Source organism: Cottoperca gobio, chromosome 16, assembly GCF_900634415.1.
Source record: "Cottoperca gobio chromosome 16, fCotGob3.1, whole genome shotgun sequence".
Lineage (NCBI taxonomy): Eukaryota > Metazoa > Chordata > Actinopteri > Perciformes > Bovichtidae > Cottoperca > Cottoperca gobio.
In genome coordinates this window covers 11,134,390-11,155,381 of record NC_041370.1, presented here as the reverse complement: position 1 = coordinate 11,155,381, position 20,992 = coordinate 11,134,390, and the positions used below count along the sequence as shown (strand labels likewise).

Below are 20,992 nucleotides of genomic sequence, written 5' to 3'. Positions count from 1 at the left end.
CCTGCAGTAGTACTTTGGCGTATTCAAGGTTTGATTAGGCTAAACTCAGTAGGCTATGTGTTTTCATCATCTCCCGACTTTATTCAACGTCACTGGTTAAAATAGCCCTCATACGCACCAGCCGAAATAACTGTATATATGTTTTAAGAGCCAAACCAGTCCTGTCTCTTGTGTAGAAACGTATTTTGATCGTTTTCGGTTAAAAAATGTCACTTCGGGTGATTTTACAGGCCTAAGTGTTTAATCCTACAGTTAGCACCGGCGTATGTAAACTGATTATCGCCTGTACTCGGATTGCATCTACACAAATCAGCTGTTTAACGGCCGTAGACGGTTTATAGAAGCGGCCAGTTTGACCACAGTGGAACCAACCGCTCCTCAACGGTCATGGAAGACACTGCGGTCCCTGCGCTCCATTGATACACTGTCGTACTTCTTTAGGGAAATACTTCTAAGGCTGTTGTGAGCAAAAGGGGGGTATGAGCTCCAACCATCGGTAGTATTCGTTATATCGGCACTGAACCGAGTTTTGGGCGTGTTATAAGTGTAAAGAGGCCTAGTATTGACCACCGATAGTAAACTGAACTTTTCCGAGATCCAAAGTTGTCAGGCAGCGCATCTTGCACGCATGCGCATCCTTCTATCCAGCAGCTCTAAATAAGAGTTAAAACAGAAACGAGGTGAGTTCCACATTTTTAAACAATACTGGCGTTAATACCCATTTATTGCTGTTAACAGTGACACAATTTGAAAAAGCGGCCTTCGCCTTGTTATTTAGCGTTTGTTCACATTATTTCCACTCTGATTTAAAACGGCGAGAATAAATCGTTTTTTTCAAGTTTCTATTGAAGAAATTAATCAAGCAACAATGTTGAAGCTCGTAACAGTAGCACGATGTTATTGTGACAGTGTGTGATATTATGCGAAATATTGGCGTTTTCCAAAATGCGTTTTCCTATTGTTATTAACCAGGAAACTTATTTATTACAGATTGTCCTTAGCTGGCTGCATCCAGTCACAATGCTACGGCTAGCTGTCTAGCAAACCTCAGTTCAAGTGAACGGAGTAGAGCTAGCTGACTGTTAGCTTCATGTCAGCGCTAGCTAGCAACCTGGGCTGACATTCCGTGACAAGGGGAAAGTGAAGAAAATAACTCGAGTGATGGAAAACACAAAGTCAGGAAATTACACAGCAAACATTTGCTTTTGTTCGACACGTAGCCGCTTTGCATGATTTGTTTAAATGGGTAACTTGAGTAATTTACATAGTTTAAACGTGTTGGTGGCCTCTTCCTATGTTCCGCCATTTTGTATAAGACGAATGCTAATCATGGGCGCTCCAACATGCACTTTATTTATGGCTAGAATAAAACTGAGGTATCAAATGCAAAGTCAAACTTAATCAAGAGCCATTAGCTCGGCCTGTTGTTTACTTTCCACATGGTTATAACCACCATGCAAAGAGAAAATATCACCTTAATTCAGTTGAACATGCGTCAAGACTAAAACGTTATATCGTAATATTAGTCGGATTAATACGCTTTTAAGTTTTGCCAGTCAGTGCAGAAAACAGTGTTCCCTTTGAAATCGATATACAAATTACCCTCTCACTTGTTAATAACCAGGCACACAGCCGGTTTTAAGAGATACCGTTAAAACAAGGAAAAGATGAACTTGTGTTGTTAACTTCAAGTTGAGACATTTTTCCTCATGTTTGTCAATGATCCTGATGGAGGTTCACTCCAATGGGGCCGTTTGTGCACGCATTTCCCTCTTAGTTCACCAGAGAAACAATATTATTATTGACTGTTTGTCTGAAATCGAAGTGCATGGTGTAGCCTGCAAGCCAGCACACAGTCGCCATCTAGCTGTGAAGTTGGGAAATGCTCTTTACAAGTGCAGGTAGAAGCTGCATTCGTCGTTGGGAGCACTTTGTAGGTAAACCATGTAGGGGGGCTGCTACACTGTGATATTCAGACGGTCATCATAATAGACTGAGAACAATGTCAGAGTTATGGACAGAACCTTTCTATTCAACCTCTGTTACATTTTGAACATCTGTAACGTTTTTGTGTCAGTTATCAGTATAGTCATGGGACTGTTATTTTGTTTTTGCAGGTTGGGGATATCATAGGTGTGGGAATGACCGACACTCCACCCAGTGATGGCCCCTCCCAGGGAGCTGAGTTTGATATGATGGGTGCTCTGGACTGGAAGGATGGTATTGCCACGCTGCCAGGCAGTGACATCAGGGTACGAAAGAGATTTATGTTCCTGTCCGGGATCATCTCTTGATTGTGTTAATGTTTGTGTACAAGTCTTTATTTGTAAGAGAGGGGTTTCCTGTTGGGTTTTATAGTAGAGGCCTGAAATTAAAACCACCTCTACTAACTTTCTAAAAAAAAAAAAAAACATTTTAATTAAAGAAAACATTAACCTGTACGGGGGAAAGAGAACGAGAGCTGTTTCACACGGGGCATGCCATATATTTAATTCATGTGAGTAATATTTTGGCTGTGATCCACTAACTTAATTCATAAGGAGACAAAATAAATTAGGAGTGATGTATCTGTAATGAGTATACCTGTTTCTACCTTACTTGTGTCTTTCAGTTCCGCATGACAGAGTTTGGGACTCTTGAGATTGTCACAGACCTAGAGGTCAAAGGGCAAAAGGCAGAGCCTAACCGCAAGACCTTGGACCCAGCACAGTCCCACACCCCCACCCCTCCACCAGAGGGCCAATCACAGACTGGCACAGCCACAGCTACAGCCAATCAGAGTCAGCCAGGATCGTCTCAAGGTAAAGGTATGACAGCACACGTTTAACCCTTACAACATTGTTATTGTAAAGAATTGCAGTGTTTACTTTTTATCCGTCAGTTTCAGCCCTTCTTTGTGCTTTGTCCCCTAGCCCCCGGTCCTGTGCTTCTGTCTCTAGAGGAGGGCCCCAGTATGGAGGGCCCCAGTGTGGAGGTTGGTCCCAGTGTTGAGGTTGGCTCTAGCGCAGACATGGGTCCAAATGGGGAGCTGTCAAGGTGCAGGGCCTGTGGTGGCCGTGTTCCCCGGGATGCCCTCCTTCAGGGCAAATTCTGTAGTTCCATTTGTGCCCAGCCCTCCAGTGGCAGGTACAATCACACACACGGGCTCATTAATGCCTCTTTGTTGTCATATTATTTTTGTTTTGTTAGTTTCATCACCAGTCAAATCTTTCTTTTCTACAGATCGTCTCCAGCAGAAGCAAGGGAGAGTCAAGCAGTTGAGGGTGAGAGGCTGGGTAAACGTGTGCGCAAAAAGAGGAAGATCTATATGGATTCTGGTGAAGAAGAGGAAGACAACCAAGAAGAACCAGAGGTAAGGAGCATACCTTTAGCATTTGTTTCCAGTGTTGTTCCCTTTCAGAGCTACACGCCACTCAAGTGTTCGGTGATGTGTTACTGTAATTACTCATTTTTGCTGATAGGTATCTTATTTTTCTATTCTGAAAGTTATTCACTCCATCTTTAAGTTGAGAAACCACACAAGAGGATTGAGAAAAAAATATTATTGACTTATTCTTTCATTTGACCTTTTGTAGGAAAAGGCCAAGACGACCAAAGGCAAACGAGGTGCCAAAATAGCCAAACTGGGTATGTTGGGCTGCTGCCTCTATAGACAGGAATGAGTGAGAGTTTTTATTAATTAGGTTCTATCAATATTATAGATATGTTTTCACATGACCATGACATATAGTGATGCCTTAAAACATTATTTACTCCTAAAATATCACAATTTGAGAAGATTAGCACGTAAACGGAGCTGATCTGAATAAAATAAATCTCAAACTATGTGCATCTGTATGTTCCTCAAGAATGTGATGGATGGAGGTCCTCATGCGCCACCTACAGTGCATAATACTAATGTTTTTTTGCCAAACCCTCAGTGGCTGCCCCAGGCAATAAGAAACGGGCATGGAGCTGGCCAGCTTACTTGGAAGAGGAGCGGGCCATCGCTGCGCCTGTTAAACTATTCAAAGAGGTATTTTTCACCCATATACTCTGGCCAATTTTTTATATACCTTTAAAAAAAAAAAAAAAAAAAAATTATAACCAGATGGTTTTGTTTATTTGGTCTCCGATAAGCCAAATCATGACTGTGCTATGATTGTACATTTGTCTTGCAGCACCAGTCGCTTCCTCAAAGCAGGAACAGTTTTAAGGTGGGGATGAAGCTGGAGGGGCTGGACCCGTCTCACCCCTCTCTGTTCTGTGTACTCACTGTTGCAGAGGTATGTGTGCTAATGGCTGTCTGTGACAACAGCACATCTCTCTCTCTCTATATCTCTATATCTCTATATCTCTATATATATATATATATATCTCTCTCTCTCTCTCTCTCTCTATATATATATATATATATATATATATATATATATATATATATATATATATATATATATATATATATATATATATATATATATATATATATATATATATATATATATATATATATATATATATATATATATATATATAAAATGAAGAATCTGACTGTCCCTTTGCCTCTCAGATCCAAGGCTATAGGGTAAGGCTCCACTTTGATGGTTACCCAGAATGCTATGACTTCTGGGCCAATGCCGACTCATGGGACATGAAACCAGCTGGCTGGTGTGAGAAGAATGGGCATAAGTTATTGTTGCCTAAAGGTAGACACACACACACACACACACACACACACATATCTTTTTTCATGACTAAAGCGAGAGGGCACTGATTTCATTAGCTATAACTGACTATATCTACATGCAGTATTGTTGACGGGGGGAGGAAACCAAAAAAAAAAACTTTACCAAAATCTCTTTGTTTTAGTTGACGGAAAAGAGGAGACAGGATTACACCTGCAGCACACAGTGAGCACAGTCAGGAGAGCCTGGAGTTATTTACTTAGGTTAAAGTTAACACTGACAACAACAGGGCTTGGGAGAAAGAAACAATGTGATATTTTACCTAAACTAGATTTGACTGAAATGTTTAATATGATGTAATGACTAAAATAGCTACAATTTCTTTATTGACTAAAACACTACACTGACATTTTAATTTAAAAGAAATTAAACTAAACAGCCCAGACTTTAAGTCAACTAAGACTTGACCAAAAACAACACAGGACTAAGACTAGATAAAAAAATAGCTTGCAAGATTTACACTATTTTACAAACCGCTTTACTGAGTGATTTGTCTTGTAGGTTGTAAGGACGGAGAGTTTAATTGGAGCATGTATGTGAAGAACTGTAGGGGTCAGCTGGCCCCAAAACACCTTTTCAAGAGCCTCAACACAGTAAGTATCAACACAATCTGTACGCTCAAAAGCCATCAGATTGTTCCTAAATTCAGGGTTTTTATGTGTATGTTTATTTTTCAGTCTGTGACTCCGTCTGGATTCAGAGCAGGGATGAAGCTGGAGGCGATCGACAGGAAGAACCCATCGTTGATCTGTGTAGCAACCATTGCTGCTGTTGTTGACAACCGACTGCTCATTCATTTTGACAACTGGGATGACACATATGATTACTGGTAAGAGCCCGGTTTAAGACTGAAGGAACGAGCGTGATCCAAAGATATCCCCCAGTCCACTTGGAGGACTACTGTAGCTTTAAATACAAGTGAAATCTACGGTAGTGTAATGTCTGCACGACATCCACATGGTGCCTGTGTATTTAAGGTATGGAAAGGTATTGGAAATGAATGTGATCAGGTCTCGACAGGTTTGTAAATTGGACAAAAGGTCTGGGAAAAGTTGGGCAAACATATTTAACTACAGAGCTCAATTAACACTTTTGAAAAAGTCTAAAATTGGGCTGTTACTGTGTTCCTGTTTACCTGGTGGTTGTTTTGTTTGTGAAGGTGTGACGCTAGCAGTCCATATATCCATCCTGTGGGTTACTGTGAAGATGCTGAGCTAACTCTGACCACTCCAGCTGGTAAGACACAGACCAAGACACACGTGGGTCAGTATAAACTTCTTCAATATACTAGAGTATGCAGAATCTAACACTATCAGAAATAAATACTAATACAACTTTTAGATTCTGGTGAAATTATTGTTTACTTGTGCAATCAATGCATTGCTAAATCATTTTAAAGTAATTATAATGAAGCTAATTGTATAAGTAAGTTCCTGTGGATGTTCAGACTGAATCTAATGCATCTAATTCCCTCTCCGCAGAATATAAGCAGCCCAAGAGTTTCTCATGGGAGAAATACCTGGAAGAGACGGGCACACAGGCGGCTCCAGCTCGGGCTTTCAAGCCGGTACAATTCTGACACACACAAATACACAAATACACACAAAGATTTATAATAAGGACAATAGTCTAGATATAGTCTTGTGATCGTTGTTCTGCCTTGTGTTTGCAGCGACCGCCGCACGGCTTCCAGTTTGGGATGAAAGTGGAAGCTGTGGATAAGAGGAACCCCATGCTCATCCGTGTTACAACTATAACGGACACAGAGGACCACCGACTAAAGGTACAACACGGCTCCTCGTCAGGTTCAGGGTTATTATCGTGAGCTAAACTTAAACTAAAATAAGCAGTGAAAAATATTGTCGTAAACTGATATTTAATAAAACAATATTCTTTAAGAAGAACTAAACTTAAATGATATTTCCTGATTTAAAAATAATAATAATGGAAATGAACGTAAATTAGTTTCAGTTTTTTGTGAGTCGTGTGAAAGACAACTCAAGTTGATTCCCAAATCAAAAGATTTAAACATTATGGCCATTCCTGCACAGTTCTCCAACCATGTGTTTTCTATGTATCTGTAGCTACATATTTCTGGCCCAAACAAAAACAAACTAAACCGTTCTGGAAAAACTGAAACTAAACTAAAACTGGCAAACACACTAACAAAAAAACTAAATAAATGAAATTGAAAAGTTTAAAATTAGATAAAAACAAATGAATAATTCAAAACTATTCTAACCTTTGTCAGGATGTGTTTCAACTTGCTCAGTCTAATTGCTATTGCTCTTCTCATCTAGATTCATTTTGATGGCTGGAGTTCAGAGTATAACTATTGGGTGGAGACAGACTGCCCTGATCTGCACCCTGTAGGGTGGTGTCAGAAAACTGGACACCCACTACAATACCCGAACGGTGAGACGCAGTCTCTCACTCACACACTCTTCCTGTCTGTCCTGCCTGATATTCAGAGAGGTCAGTCTTAGGAGACGGATCTAGAATTGTAAATTCAACAGATGAGTCAGCAAAGTTTGTCTCTGCCTTCATTTAACTTCTGTGTAATGAATTACAAATGAAAAGTGTGTGTGTGTGTGTGGTGTGTGTGTGTGTGTGTGTGTGTGTGTGTGTGTGTGTGTGTGTGTGTGGTGTGTGTGGTGTGTGTGATTCTTAGGCTCCAGTGATTTAGTGACTGCTCCGGGACAAGGATGTCCTACCCCAGGATGCAACGGGGTTGGTCACATTAGAGGACCTCGCTATGGGACACACTACACGTTAGTAGCACATCATCAGTTTTGTGCTTTCACTTTCTCTGTTTCTCAATCTGTCGTATAGCACATATGATTATTTTCCAAATCACTTACTTCATAGTGAATATAGTATAATATTTTATTTTCCTACATATTCTTAATTATTTGACTTCTCAGTAAACTCTCATTTGTACTTGAAAGTTATACTTTTTAATATACCTTTTATTCTGATGTTAATGCTGTACAAAGTGCTTTATATAAAAACCTCCCTCTAAATTATTATTCAAATTTCTTCATTTTGTAATCTGTCACTCAAGCAGCACATTAATAGTTAAGTTTCATGGTTACAGGAGGAGAAAGAATCCTTTTAAAATGTAAAATTGAATGTTTTGATTCTTTTAAGGTGATTATTATCTTTTTTTCTTCCTTTTTGTTGTAACCAGTTTTATAGCAGAGTATCAAAAGTCAAAAGTTGCAGTTTGTTTTAATCCTGGGTAAAGTTTGTTTATCTTTTGTGTGTGCAGTCAGGTGAGCTGTCCCTACTCGGATGTTAATCTGAACAAAGAGGGCTTGCTGCCAGATCGCCTCAGCGGAGAACGACCCCTCGCACTCAGCGGACCTCATCCACGGGGGCGTCGCCCGGATCCTCACACAAACACCACGACGCAGACCTCCTCAACGCCAGACCAGCCGGAAGGAGCTGAAGACTCTCTGAACAGGTTTGTGGCTGTCATTCCACAGAAAAGGGACAGTTCACCGCAAAATAGAGGTGTCTGCTTTCTCTCGAATATAACGGAGCTAGATGGCACAATTTGAGGAAACGATGACCCAGTTAATGGCACTATTGGTAAGATGACTTGGGTTGTACTGTCCCTTTTAAAAAATCTACTAGCACTTCCAAAATAACTCATTTTTAGTGTTTCGCATGCAGCTCTATCCAGTGGTCTGTATCTAAGAGTGGGTTATCTGTGTTGCTAGGAAACCGGTGACGGTGGAAGCTGAGCGTTTAGCACGTAACACTCAGCCGGAGCCAGCAGGTGGAGCCAGCGAGCAGAGCCACAATGGAACGAGGCCTAAACGGTACCATCACATGAAACCACCACACCAAGCTGTGCTGCTGCAGCTCACTGTAAAAGATGTTCTCCTGTCTTAGAGACTTCTAACCTGTATGTTTCTTCAGGACCGCTCCCGTTCCCAAATACCTGAAAATGCACTACGTTAAAGAGGAGATTGGCGATAGTAAAGGTGCGTGTGACTGTGCGTAAAATGAGACGTGATAAAAGCATGTAAATCATCACCTCTCTCCCACTGACTGCCGTCCTTCCTTCTCTTCCCCCCCTCCTCAGCCTCTCCAGACACCATCTCTCTCCAGCAGGCCCTCCACGAGTCAGTGTTTTCCCCTGGCCTCTCTGCCTCCCCCCCCCACCGGGTGGCTCTCTGCTGGGACAAACACTGCCAGCTGCTGCCGGAGGTCCTGGGGCTGACTGCCAAGAGAGTGGCCACTTGGAGCGCAGAGGAGGTCGGACATGCTTACACACTGACACTGCGCCAACACATGAAAAGCAGACATGCTCCTCATTCACTCGCCCAACATGAAGGCATCTAGTTGTTCAGGGAAGCTGTGCATGAATATTCAAGGAGCTTCTCTGGTTCGGAATTGGTGCCCTCTTTCTGCCTGTCGGTTCAATAAAGGCATGCAAGACACTTTGATTTGTAGTAGATGTGTACACTGAACAGTTAGAAGCTTCGAAGCAGAATTCATTTAGTTTTGTACGTCTATTCATTCGGTTCTGTCAAAGAGAAGCTACACTAATATTATTTGTATTATTATTATTAATATTTGTAGGATTAGACTCATGTGATCCAAACATTTCCAATAGCTCCAGAGCGTTGTGAAGTTCAACATTTATTTGAAAAAAGATCGTAATAGTTTTTTATCTAAAGAAAATATTCTGCTTCAATTCATATTTGTTGGCACTTTCAAAAACAAAGAAACGTTTTGCTCTCCTGCTTGCCTCACACACCTGTTTTAACGGGGCGGTCTAGCAGCAATCTTAACAGCACCATAAATTACATTTATACAACTACAATAATTTTTTATAGGGTGATGTCATAAAATACGATGAAAGACATTCTGAGCTTCATTCAAAAACCTCAATAGAAGCTTTGATCGTAAAAAAATTAATAATTGAATTCGCTACAGCGATATTTAACTTTTACAAACATCTCTGTGTTTGACAGCCTGTCTGTAGCTTTGTGCTGTAAATTGTTTCTCTTTTTTTCATCAGGTGGCCACTTTCGTCAAAGGTTTACCAGGATGTAAAGAACATGCTGCGACATTTAAAACAGAGGTAAGCACTTTTCAACTAAACATTACTTTAATTTATAATCAATGAAGATTATAGTGTAGTAGATAGATGCTAAAACTTCAAAAGCAATACATGAGGCATACACACAGGTGGCAGCAATAAGCACTGACTTAATGAATTCAATGTTTATGTATTGCGGCCACCTGTGTGTGTGTTTGTGTGTGTTTGACATAAAGCAGATGGAAAAAGGGCCCAAAATGTCTTTGCATATTGAATCATGTTTTTTATTAGCAGTCACTGTGTGCAGACTTTTAAGTTTCCTTATTAGTGGGTTTGATGTGCAGCTCTGCATAATTATATGAAGTTTCTTGCATTTTCATAACATTTGCATACATTTTCATAATAAGACATCCCTGGAATTAATGTTTTCATATCAATGCTAACTAATGATTGATTTAGTCAAACTGTAATCTTTACTATATATACTGTATACACTCACATAATGTCACATTAATCCACTGTAAATAGGCCCATTATGATGACATGTACAGTTATAAACTGATGTTCATAAAAACAAAGTGCAGAAATGTGCTTATTCATTCCCATTGCATATATTACTCAGCAACATTATTAAGGGCTGTGGCTTTTCATATGATTATAAAGTCATCCAAAACATTTTTTACATGCTTCTTGACTTCATGGCAAGTTCTGTCTTTGAAATTAATTTTTGCTCAGCATTTAATTAAACTTTGTTTTATGAAAAGGCGGACAGACACAGTTAGAGAGTAGCTGGTTAACACAGTGGAGCAGCTAAAGAGTCAGATATACCAGATGAATATTGTACTCTAATAATAATGTTGCTCCATATCTGCTGCTGGATGTGTAAATAGGAAACTGCTGGCCTAGTTTTTTTTGTATCAATTTAAAACGCGATATGTCAACGTTATGTTCTTGTTACTTGTTTTTGCAAGTAAGTAATCCAGTGGCATAAATATCAGTTACTGCAGTTGTAATGATGGTTAGTGTGGACCAACAGCTTCAGGGAAAAGAATCAGAATCTGGATTAGTTTGTAAAAACAAAGATAAAACCTCTTTCTTTTTTTACCCCTTTCTTATTTAGCAAATAGACGGCGAGGCCTTCCTGCTGCTTACGCAAGCGGACATCGTCAAGATCCTGTCAATCAAATTAGGACCCGCCCTGAAGATCTACAACTCCATCCTCATGTTGAAGAACGCAGACGAAGAGTAAAACCTCTAAAGACTGACGAGGAATCACTTCCTACTAACCGGCCCCTCAGCTCCGGTTTCATCAACACTCAGCTATAAAGACATTTGAACAAATCAGCCAGAACAGGTTTCGTCGGTGCAGCGACAGGAACGACTCAAGTGGAAGCCATCATCGCAGAAAAACGTCCACCACCCCTCTCTTTCTCTCTCCATGATGGACAGTACTGATCAACCTGAGGGAGAGTTTTACATGATACCATAAGTTTCCTTGACTTATATCGTGTTTGTTTACTGAATCATTTATAAAAAAAGAAAAGAAAGAACTACAGGCACCTTCAATGCTTCTTAACATTGTACAGTTTATGAATTGGATTTATTGTCACAATTCTGTTGCATTATTGAACTGTAATGGTGCTTGAGCTCAGAGCAGATGGAACAAGAGCGTTTGTGCTTTGTTGCATTTTACTTGGCAACAGATGTTTTTTTTTTTAAAAAGCTGCAAAATACAATCGTGAGGTGGCGAGAGGTTTAAAATGTGAAACCCAGTGGAGCAGAAGCACTATGTAGTTCATCCTGTCTCCTGTAGATGGAGAACGTGGGCAACTCCACAGGCCCGAAGGCAAGAGAGTTTGATTTAATTGGAGTTGGCTGAAGCTTAGATTGAATGGGGGATGGTAAAGACTGTGTGTGTGTGTGTGTGTGTGTGTGTGTGTGTGGGCGCGCGTGTGTGTGCGCGTGTGTGTGCGCGTGTGTGTGTGTGTGTGTGCACAAATGTGACTAAGAGTGTTTGAGATACAAGGATGTATTTTCCCATCAGCCCTTGTGTGCTTTTCTGGTCCGAGGATTGTTGTGTGACAAGCAGGGCTAAGGGCTAAATGTTGAATCAAGGAAACTTGCAGTCTCTTAAAGTGGAACGAGACAACGAACCAGCTCCGTTCTTCTCTATCTGCTTTTATTCTCGTTTTTGTTTTTGGGAACGGCACATGAATATGAATGTTTAAAAAAAAAAAAAAAACTTTTAGTCGTTTTTGTTGATATTATCTTGTTTCATTCACATTGTAAATAGTATACAGCTACAAAAGGACTGTCCTCGCTCCCTAACAAGAGTTTACTCCTGCTTGGTTATGCAAAGGCTGTACATCTGTCCACAAGGGAAGGACATTGTGGCAGTGAACTGAAAAATACGAGCCTCAATTCATACAAAGATTTTGAGAAAAAAAGAAACATTGTCAGTGTCTTTGTAAATCAGCGTGTACTTCAGCAAGTTGGAATGTGTACATCAGCAACTGTTTATATGCAAACAGCTTTTATTTATGTATTCTAATTTAAAGGGGAATGGTACGCTGTTTTTGGCTCCGAGGTAAAGCTATGGCTGGTCGATGGAAAGTGTGAATGGGTGAAAAATAAATGAGAATGCACACGGTCTGCTGTCCTCATTTAACGTCAGGCATTTCACCACACAGATAATCTAAACCTGGTCTTTATCTGTATGTTTTTCTATTGACTTATTTACAGAAGTGGAAAACACATTCGCTAAAGTACTTAATGCATTTTTGAGGTAACATCCTTTGACAAAACAATAACAACTAAATCTACTCGCTTTTCTTCTGGAGCTTCTGACCTTCACATGGACTTCAAACAGCGGATGGAGTTTCCTGTTTTCTTGAGTGCTCAGTAGATGTTAAACTTTAATTGATCGCGCTTTCAGGACATCTGTGTTGGCTTAAACGTTTAGCTTCAAAGTGAGAGGTGGAAAGTAACAGTACATTTACTCAAGTATTGCACTTTACATTTTTATTTTCTTTGAGGTTCTTGCACTTTTGAGTATTTTAATTTTATGCTACTTAATACTTTTACTTCAAAGGGAAGTGTTGCACTTTTCACTCTAGCACACAAGTTATTTGGCAAATTGATATTTTATCTAGAACCTTTTGTTTCACGCCCCGTTTCAGATCAACAGTGTCTGGTTCTCAGATGTGTGAGTTGTTAGTAGTCAGCAAAGAGTAATTTCCCCTCTAAACTTCTCAAGTGGTTTCATTTATGAGGCCCAAATAAGTCAAATAAAACTATTAGGGAAAAGTAAATAAAAATGAACTTTTGTTCTTCTGTCTTATTCCATCAATCATCTCATGACTCTCCCGAGATACTCTGTGTGACTCTTAAGATGGGGCCCTCGTTCAAACTGGCTCTAACTCCATCAAGTAGAAAAATAAAATGCTCCGTACACTGTGAAGCATCGGTATTAACAAACTGATTATGTCTTGAGCCCCTGGGCATATAGGCATGTAGTTTTTTTGTCTGTTAAAAATAAACATGATATGACCCACATGCAGCTACTTTGTGAACGGGATGTAGCAGAGATGGGGGGGGGGGGGGGGGAATCACACAATAAAATTGAGCGCTGTGATCGACCTTAAAAGAGTTCCCCATTGATTTAGCATTGCACTCCTATAACATTGCCCAACTCACGCAGTTTAACGTAATAAACTTCAAGATTTTAATTTTACCAAAAGTCTGTTAAGTTACCATCTTTGGCCAAAGGAGGGAACACAATGGTGATCGAGCCTATGGCACCCTGATGACACAAGCTTATATAAATATTAAGAGGTTTTAACTTTCTGTTCCTCGATTTAAAATGTGCAGAAAATATGAATTTTGAAGTTTTTACGTGTCTTAAAAAAGACAGTTACTAACAAGTTGCGCAATGAGACGACTAAACACCATCGTTTAGCTTTTCACGTCTGCCGATTGTATTTATCCTTCACAAATTCATAAAAGTTGTGTTTATTTGTGAAGAACATCTTGCTGAACAAGACGTGTAAGTATCATAAATGTATGTTTGCCACATAGCTTATTTTCTGCGATAATCCAAAATCCAATGGAAAAATCTTTTTGGCTTTTTGTCGAGGGAACAAGTGCAACGCTAACATTCAGGGTCGTACTACAAAAAGTCGTCATCCCGCTCTATTACGAGCTGGGTGTCTATGGCGACGTTCCCAGGAAAAACACCCAGTTTAAATGTTATCAACTGATCAAATGGCAGTTATCAGCCTCATAGATGTGGGTCAAAAGAGGGCTGCTACACCAACTAGTCGGTTTTATCATATATTCACATGGTTGATTACTGAAAGAAGGAATACAAGAAGACAACCACAACCTCTAGTGACCGTGGTAATTACATCAAGAGCAAAGGTGAAAGTCAGGTGATGAAGTATAAAAAGCGAGAAACTCCATAAGGGACAGGACTTACATCCACTGATGTTCACATCCCATGTAAAAAACATTTTGTGTTCAAGTTAAGTTTCACTTTACAAACTTTTATTTTAACCCAAAACAATATATTTTCCTAACCAAGTAGTTCTGTTGCCTAAACCTAAAGAGGTTGTTTTGTTGTGTTCAAAACGCCATGGTTTCACTTTTGTAGGGGCAATTTGGCCCGTCTGACGCACTAGAATAGTAGCGATAAACACTAATAACGCCCATTTAACCAGCTAATAACATTTAAAATGTGTAGGGAAAATCACAAGCAGCGCTCACTGTTGGATCACTGGGAAGTGAGATCCAAACACACACCTGCAAAAACAGTTTATCGCCATATGTGCCGCCAAAGAGGAACAGAGATCTTCCAGATTGTAAAAATCGATACAGCAGAACCAGACTTATCGTCTTTTGTATTCCACACATGTCAAACCTTGGCGCCTACATTATCCACATGCAATGCGAGCAACTTTCCACAGGAAGCAGTAATACTTACACACATCTGTAAACTAATTCAATCCATTTTATTTGACGCATGAAACCATACAAGATACAACTCCAGTGAAATGCACTTTTAAATGTGTGGAGTTCCCCTTTAAGACAAGGCAGAGCAAGTTTATTTAAATAGCACATTTCAGAAACTCAATTCCACGTGCTTTACATTAAACATTTAAAGCATCGAGACAAAAGAGGGAAAGAAAAACATTACAGAAAAGTAATTAAAGAGCCAAGAGAGTAGAAAAACAAAAACAAGCTAAAAGAGAATACGACAGGTTTAGAATAAGAATAAATGTTACACTGCAGTGTAAGACATGTATAATTATATAAGCAACATTAAGCATCTGCTAATGGATTTTCATACTAATTGAAATTAGATTATAATAACTGACTGGGAAGGTAGGAAATAAAACTGTACATCTTGTATTTTAAAAATAATCATAGGAGACCTAACCTAGTTAGGTGCTTTCAGTAAAGGGTACAATTCCTGGTTACATTTCATGCATTTTCTCTACATCTTTCAGGTCTCTGGAGGAGGAAGAAGGCTGATCCTTTAGTATCTTCACTGTTTTGTTGATCACTAAGAATAACTGCGCTCACCGTGGGACTGGCCTGGACGAGCCACACATTCCCACGACCCCTCCTCTACACACAGAGACAAATCAAAACACAGGCTGCAGAGGCGCTCAGGCTGGGAGGACACAGAGAGACATGCAGAGCGGCTTTGCACCACTTTTAGTAAGATTGTTATTTACTATAAAAGCTTCATTTCAGGCTCCGCAGTGCGCGCTGTTGCGCTGCACACTGGCCACACACAGTGTGAAACACGTCGTAATGTGAGGAGGGATACGGTGAAAGTCTGGATTTAACACACGGAGTGGGAGGAATAACGCAACTCAGGATTTGTTTGTTTTTTTATGATGCCGAGGAGCCCGTTTCTGTTTCGGATTTACGTCCAAAACAAGGCAAGTAACCAGTCTGATTTTATATTGACTGCGCTAAAGTAACCGGACAGTGAATTAGTAGTCAGCAACGGTGCCGTTGAGCAGCCTGAATTAAAATATAACATTAAAGATGCATGCAAAAAAAAAAACACTTATAGAACAGCAATTTGTCATCTTGCGTCCTGTTGAATAACCCGCTGTGTTCACTCGCTTCGGGGGAAATTCAATCATGAGTTCAGTTAGAGCAATAACCGTACTAATGCACCTCTGTTTTCGTGACTGCAGTGATATTGTGAAGTGTTATCACAAGATCCTGAAAGGGGTCAGTCGTTTTTATTCCCATGATAATGAATGCTTAACAGTTCAGTCCGGGTTCATAGAAGCTGCTGTGTTGCTCCACAGAGACACTGGAGGAGCTGCAGAGATGTTGGCATCTCAATAACCCAGCCACATGTCTTATTAAAGCAGCTATTTCCTGTTGTGTGCAATGCAGAGTAAACTATCTTCTCTCAAACACACCGAGTGCTCTCCCTCTGGTGTTGCATGTTACTTCATTCTTGTATTTCTGCTCTTTTCTGTGTCTTCTGTTCAGTCTGAAGCCAGAGGATGACGGCAGCCGGTCCCGCCTGCAGCCCTGCCTCCTCCCACTCTTCCCAGTCATCACCTGTGTGCCTCCCAGCATGCCAAAGACACCTGAAGAAAGGTAAAGCCCTCCAGACCCAACTGCACCTGCGCTCTGCCCCGGGCGTGTGGCTCCTGTTGGGTGTGGTGGTGGTTTTGGTGGGGATGGCGGTTGCGGTTGCGGGCTACGTATCCGCAGCACCGAAGCCCGTGATGACCGGCCGAGGCAGCACCCACATTGAGAGGATGAAGCTGGCCGGGCCCGTGGTCATGGGAGTGGGCCTGTTCATCTTCATCTGCGCCGCCACGCTGCTGTATGAGAACCGGGATCTGGAAGTGCTTAGACGAGGGACGCCTGACGACCTTGAGGATCTGAAGGGGGGAGACAGCTGGGAGGATTCACAGGAGCAGCCCAGCTTCAGCTGTCAGGAGCAGTGGGAGGATAAAGATGGAGGGCAGTGGGCCGCTCCGACCCACACGCTCCCCCTCTCAAACCAGAACTGTGGGTCGCCTCCCAGGAACACACCCAACATCAGCAGCAGGCCATCACCGCCGCCTCCTTTGGATGCAGGAGGTAGAGATGAAGAGGAGGAGGAGGGAAGATCAACGCTGCTGGCCCGAGTCCTGCACCACAAGGAGCCAACTCCTCACCCTCCCTCCCCCTGCCCCTCCATCTCCCACTCCATGGTCTACTCAGACTCTTGCAACTCCAGTGAAATTAATTTCAACATACGGACAGGCCTTCCTCAACACTGAACTTCTACAGTCTCATAAAATATGCATGATGAGATTCATTTGGAAGGTTCACGTGCAGACACTCACTTAAAACGAGACTATGCATTCCTTAATAAACAGATGAAATGTTTGGTGGTATGTTTTAGTGCCTCCGAGTGGCGCAGTGGCTCTGAGTCACTGTCTGTGAAGGGTGTTTTTGTCCTACATCGTTCTCTGACTCACCCACGTTTGAAAGATTCGGAGCTGTGCTTGTTTGATGTCAACTCACCATCCTGTTGTCTTTGAGCTCACCCATGCCCCAAATCCCCAAAAGCCAACTGCTTGTTTGACCATATTTGGACATGAGGATTGCTGAAAATTTGGGTGCCGTACTGGGACACGGACCAACTCACTCACTCTCTCACACATACACACACACACACACACACACACATGCAGAGGTACAGTGTCTACGTTTCCTTGCTGGAGAGGTTTTGGTTAAGAGGATGAGCCAGATTAGGTCCTAAATGAGTCTTTATCTAATCTCACACATACTATAATCTACTCTTTATCTGAGGAAATTGTGTCTCGGTATAAACAAGAGAAGCGCACAAGGCCACACTCCTCTCACTCGACACCTACAGCCACGCTATAAATACCAGCTGCTGCTCTGTACACATGCAAGTTTCAGTGGTTTACTGTAATTCAACTTTTCTTTTTTTAATTCAGTGTCGGCTGCTCAGTTTTCTCCCTTTTTCTCGAGTGTGGTGAGGCGAGATGTTAAAGAATGTCAATCAGATGGTGGATAGAAAGAAAAGAGCAATGACAAAATCTGGTGAGGCTGTTATGAGTTATTCCTGACGCAGTTTAACTGAGAAGCGGCCCTATGAGTCGTGTAACTGAAGCCTCACTCTCCCACCATCCCGACCTTTCATCTCTTCTCACTTCATCTGATTCCTACGCTTTATTCAAATAGCCCATCCTCCAGCTCTATCCTTGGCTTCTGCAAAATAGAGCAAAAACAATGCAGAGTAAAATGTTATCGGGTCCAATTAAGCAAAAGTCTAAGAGGTAAATGGGGTAGGATTTTAATTATCGCCAGCATTTTCTCCCCCAGCCTCTAATTACACAGGGGATCAGTCTGAAGGTTTTTATAGGTGCTTTAGGACTGCAGAGTATTTCCTTGTTGTTCGGGCCCATGCTGGGATCCTGCCATCCAGATGACGACTGAGACCGAAGCGTACTGTAATTTCCAGCAACACATTTCACTAAAAACAGCACCCATCTCACTCTTACACACACACACACACACACACACACACACACACACACACACACACACACACACACACACACACACAGACTCAGTAGAGGGTTTTGTGTAGGTACATTATGCTGGATGTATAATACAGTAGCAGGTATGAGAGAGATGTGTCTGAATCTTGCAACAAGATGCAAACAGCCTTCTTCACACTTATCGCTCAGAAAAAACCCAGCTCTCACTCCTCACTATCACACATACATGAGTCCTTCGCACTGTGAGAGATGCTCTGATGTGTTTACATTCGTGAGGGAACGATGCTGGATGTCAGGGCTGCAACCAAAGATTATTTCCGATTAATCTGCAGCTCATTTTCTCAATTATCGTCAAATCTTTTTGTCTACACTCAATTTCTAGTTTATTAGGTACACCTAGTTAAAACTAATGCAATCTTATTCAACAGTCCTGCAGTAAATCATTCCTTTATGAAGGTGATAATGTTCAGTTTTATGTCTAAACTGTTTTAGAGAGGTGTTGATGTAACTGTGTGGTCATTTTGCAGGCTACAGTTGGTGGGGGTGTTTATACTGGCAGTGTTTCCATTAATGTGTCCACTCCATTTATATCAATGAGGGTAGACTTAATAGGAATCCTCTGTATAATGCGATATAGTAACAGCACAACCAAATTAAAATGCCATCACACGTCTTTATATTGCCTCATATTGATTGTTCTGTCTGGACAACAATCAAAAACAGTACACTTAAAAAAAATATATATATATAAGACAGATAAAAAGTAACACATCTTCAAAGTGTTGCTTTGAAAATTCCCCAAAAGATTAATCAACTAACCATTTCAGTATATATACACCATGTCGGTAGCAGGAAACATTTTGTGCTCTTGTCTCTTGTAGTCTCCTGTCACATATAGTTTGATTTACCAGGCATCAATCCTCTCAGAATCTGACATCAAACTACCAGAGGCCATTTTAATATCTTTACACACGTGCAAACAGCACTGCAGCAACACAGAATACAAGACATCCTTGAGGGTTCACATGTGTGAGTGCTTGTTCTAGTGTTACATAACTCGGCAACATTTTTTTTTTTTTTTGCTGCATTGAGAATATAACTGAATCAAAATCCCCTCCTCTGAGAGATTAATGTGTTTGTGTATTGATACATATCTAAGCAGATGGACCGTAGGCTGTAAGCTGCTTAACCCCGCGGTGACTCAGGACAAATTTAATTTCTTTGTTCCGTAAGAGAGAGAGAGGAGCGATGATCAATATATTTTATTCCTATAAAAGATGTGAGTGAGTGATCGACAAGCCAGAAGTCAATTAAAATACTTTTTTGTTGACCTGTTGAAGCAGGAAGTGGGATTCAGTTGAGGGGAAACACTGAATCCCAAACAAACAAATACACATCACCATGAAACTTCCCCAGTTGGTTACTTACTCTAAGACAATTATTTTATGTATTACAAGTGTTGTGAAAATGTATGTTTAAATATGCAAATGAGGCATTATCTTATGCTAAGTTTTGGTGTATTAAAATAAGTGTATTTTGGATGTTTTCTTTCCACTTGTCTGAAAGAAGATGTGTTGTGGAAGAGAAATAGCCCAAACTCTCAAAATTGACCAGTGCATGAAAAAACAATGTTTTTGTCTGTATTGTCTTTGTAAGAAAAGTGAGAAGACTCAGCTGGATGGAGAAATGTTTTCCACTAAGGTGGGGTTTTTAACCTTTGTCCACATCTGGCATTCAGTATTTAATAAAAAACTGAGGGCTGAGTTACCAGCTTGGTTTTATATGTAACATTCACGTTGTATCTTCAGTTAAAACAAGCTATTAAACCAAACTACATTTTCTGACATTTAAGGAGACATAAAATCTCTGGTGGCCAAAATCCACATCCCACCTCTTGCGAGTTTTTTTTAATTTGTAGTTATTCCTCAAAAAAACGTCCGTTGTTTTATGATCTTCAGCCTTTCCGCAGTTGTTATCCGTGCAGAACAAAGCGCAGGTCTATTCTTGATCTAATCCCCTGCGTCCGAACGGTCTCCTCAGCACACCTCATGCTGCAGTCAATGGAAGAAGTATCCAGCTCAATATGAGAGGACTAATATTCGGTGTTTTTGCCCTAATGATGCTCACACCTGCTCACGGTAAGACGATGGAGTAGCTCCGTTTATAGTAGATGCACCTCAAACACTAGAACTTCTTGTTTGATCCCTTAAAGCAAAGACTGAACATTTTAATCACTTTTGGTTGCTTATTATTAATGAGCAACAGATTATTGGTGGTTATACTTATGAATTAACAACTTAATTAAAATGAACATCAAGCTCTTAACAACAAGGCCTATTTGATCTAATATCCATACTGTCCAATACAATAAATTAAGGCTACAACTAAGGATTATTAAACAGTTTGAGTCCAAGGAGACATTTTCTAATATCTAGTTTTGTCTAAAACCCAAACGTTTTTAATTTACTATAATGATTGATCATTTAAAGCAGCTAAACTTCCCCTTTGAGAAGCTGGATCATCACGTTTCTGCTTGAAAAATGACTCAAAAGGTAAATCCTTTATCAAAAGTGTCGTCTATAGGTTTTCTGTTGATCAACTAATCGATAAAGTGTTACAGCTCTGCAAGAAATCCTAACTTCATGAAGGTTATA

General features: G+C 40.6%; 2 protein-coding genes across 3 annotated transcripts; both read left to right on the top strand.

Annotated features, from left to right (window-relative positions):
• Positions 1–256: 256 nt before the first annotated feature.
• l3mbtl1b (L3MBTL histone methyl-lysine binding protein 1b) lies at positions 257–12,546 on the top strand. Of its 2 annotated transcripts, none has more exons than XM_029452233.1 (22): positions 257–680; positions 2,118–2,252; positions 2,612–2,801; positions 2,913–3,126; positions 3,223–3,352; positions 3,576–3,627; positions 3,921–4,015; positions 4,161–4,265; positions 4,550–4,685; positions 5,226–5,317; positions 5,402–5,553; positions 5,884–5,987; positions 6,206–6,291; positions 6,397–6,507; positions 7,025–7,139; positions 7,396–7,495; positions 7,996–8,190; positions 8,450–8,551; positions 8,652–8,716; positions 8,818–8,990; positions 9,760–9,822; positions 10,901–12,546. In XM_029452233.1, exons 2-22 carry the CDS (start codon positions 2,142–2,144, stop codon positions 11,027–11,029), a joined length of 2,520 nt encoding a protein of 839 aa, XP_029308093.1. In that variant the 5' UTR covers positions 257–680; positions 2,118–2,141; the 3' UTR covers positions 11,030–12,546. The 2 variants fall into 2 exon arrangements, with proteins under 2 accessions (XP_029308093.1, XP_029308092.1); XM_029452232.1 differs by having other exon boundaries at positions 259–680; positions 2,612–2,807.
• Positions 12,547–15,278: 2,732 nt separating this feature from the next.
• LOC115021799 (uncharacterized) lies at positions 15,279–20,126 on the top strand. The gene is made up of 2 exons (XM_029452471.1): positions 15,279–15,728; positions 16,300–20,126. The coding sequence occupies exon 2, from the start codon at positions 16,314–16,316 to the stop codon at positions 17,082–17,084; it is 771 nt and encodes a 256-aa protein (XP_029308331.1). The 5' UTR covers positions 15,279–15,728; positions 16,300–16,313; the 3' UTR covers positions 17,085–20,126.
• The last annotated feature ends 866 nt before the right edge of the window (positions 20,127–20,992 follow it).